Below are 788 nucleotides of genomic sequence, written 5' to 3' on the forward strand. Positions count from 1 at the left end.
AATTGGATATAGAATGACAGCTGGGCGTGGTTTAAAAGTTGTGACAGCAGGGCGGCGTGTAAATAAAGAGTGCAGGGCGGGGCTAGAACTAAAAGCAGGGCGAGGATTAGGCAAAACACTGGCGGAGGGGCGGGGTCATATAAAGGATTGGCAAAAGGGGCGGGATTTGAGAATCGACTTTGGGCGTAGTCTATGAGAGGATTGGCAGAAGGGGCGGGGTTTGAGGAAGTCCTGCCATGTGGGCGGAGTTTGACTGATTGCTAGCTGACAGGAGCCGCTGAGCTCCTCTGGGCCGGGAGATGGCGGGCTGGCTGGGGACGATCCGGGGGAGATGCGGCCTGTCCGGGGCCTGGAGAGCGGCCAGCAGGGGGTGCGTCACCCAAACCGCGCAGAGCCCCGACACCCAGGTGAGACATTTCATGTTCTGTGCCCCAATGTGTGCCAACCCGTCACCCCAGCCCCGAGCCTCCTCCTGTGTCACCCCCATCCCTGGCTGTCTCTGGTATCAACTCTGTGGGGTCTGTCAGTCTCTGCTAGCATAATGGCGGTATCTGACAGTCTCTTGTAGCACAGCAGCGGTCTCTGGCAGTCTCTGCTAGCATAGTGGCGGTCTCTGGCAGTCTTTTGTAGCATAGCGGCGGTCTCTGGCAGCAATGGGCCGGTCTCTGGCAGTCTCTTGTAGCACAGCAGCTGTCTCTGCTAGCATAGCGGCGGTCTCGGGCAGTCTCTTGTAGCATAGCGGCAGTCTCTGGCAGCAATGGGCCGGTCTCTGGCTGTCTCTTGTAGCA

At 58.8% G+C, this 788-nt stretch overlaps 1 protein-coding gene across 2 annotated transcripts in view; it reads left to right on the plus strand.

Annotated features, from left to right (window-relative positions):
• The first annotated feature begins 250 nt into the window (after positions 1-250).
• The window catches only part of MOCS1 (molybdenum cofactor synthesis 1), a 22,788-nt gene continuing 22,250 nt past the window's right edge, over positions 251-788 (plus strand). Inside the window, exon 1 of one of the 2 annotated variants that reach the window (XM_072409997.1) lies at positions 251-407. In XM_072409997.1, coding sequence (XP_072266098.1) covers positions 300-407 — 108 coding nt within the window. In that variant the 5' untranslated portion in view covers positions 251-299. The remainder of the gene's footprint in view (positions 408-788) is intronic. The other variant, XM_072409998.1, reaches the window with a different exon arrangement.

This window comes from Pyxicephalus adspersus, chromosome 4, assembly GCF_032062135.1.
Source record: "Pyxicephalus adspersus chromosome 4, UCB_Pads_2.0, whole genome shotgun sequence".
Taxonomy (NCBI): Eukaryota; Metazoa; Chordata; class Amphibia; order Anura; family Pyxicephalidae; genus Pyxicephalus; species Pyxicephalus adspersus.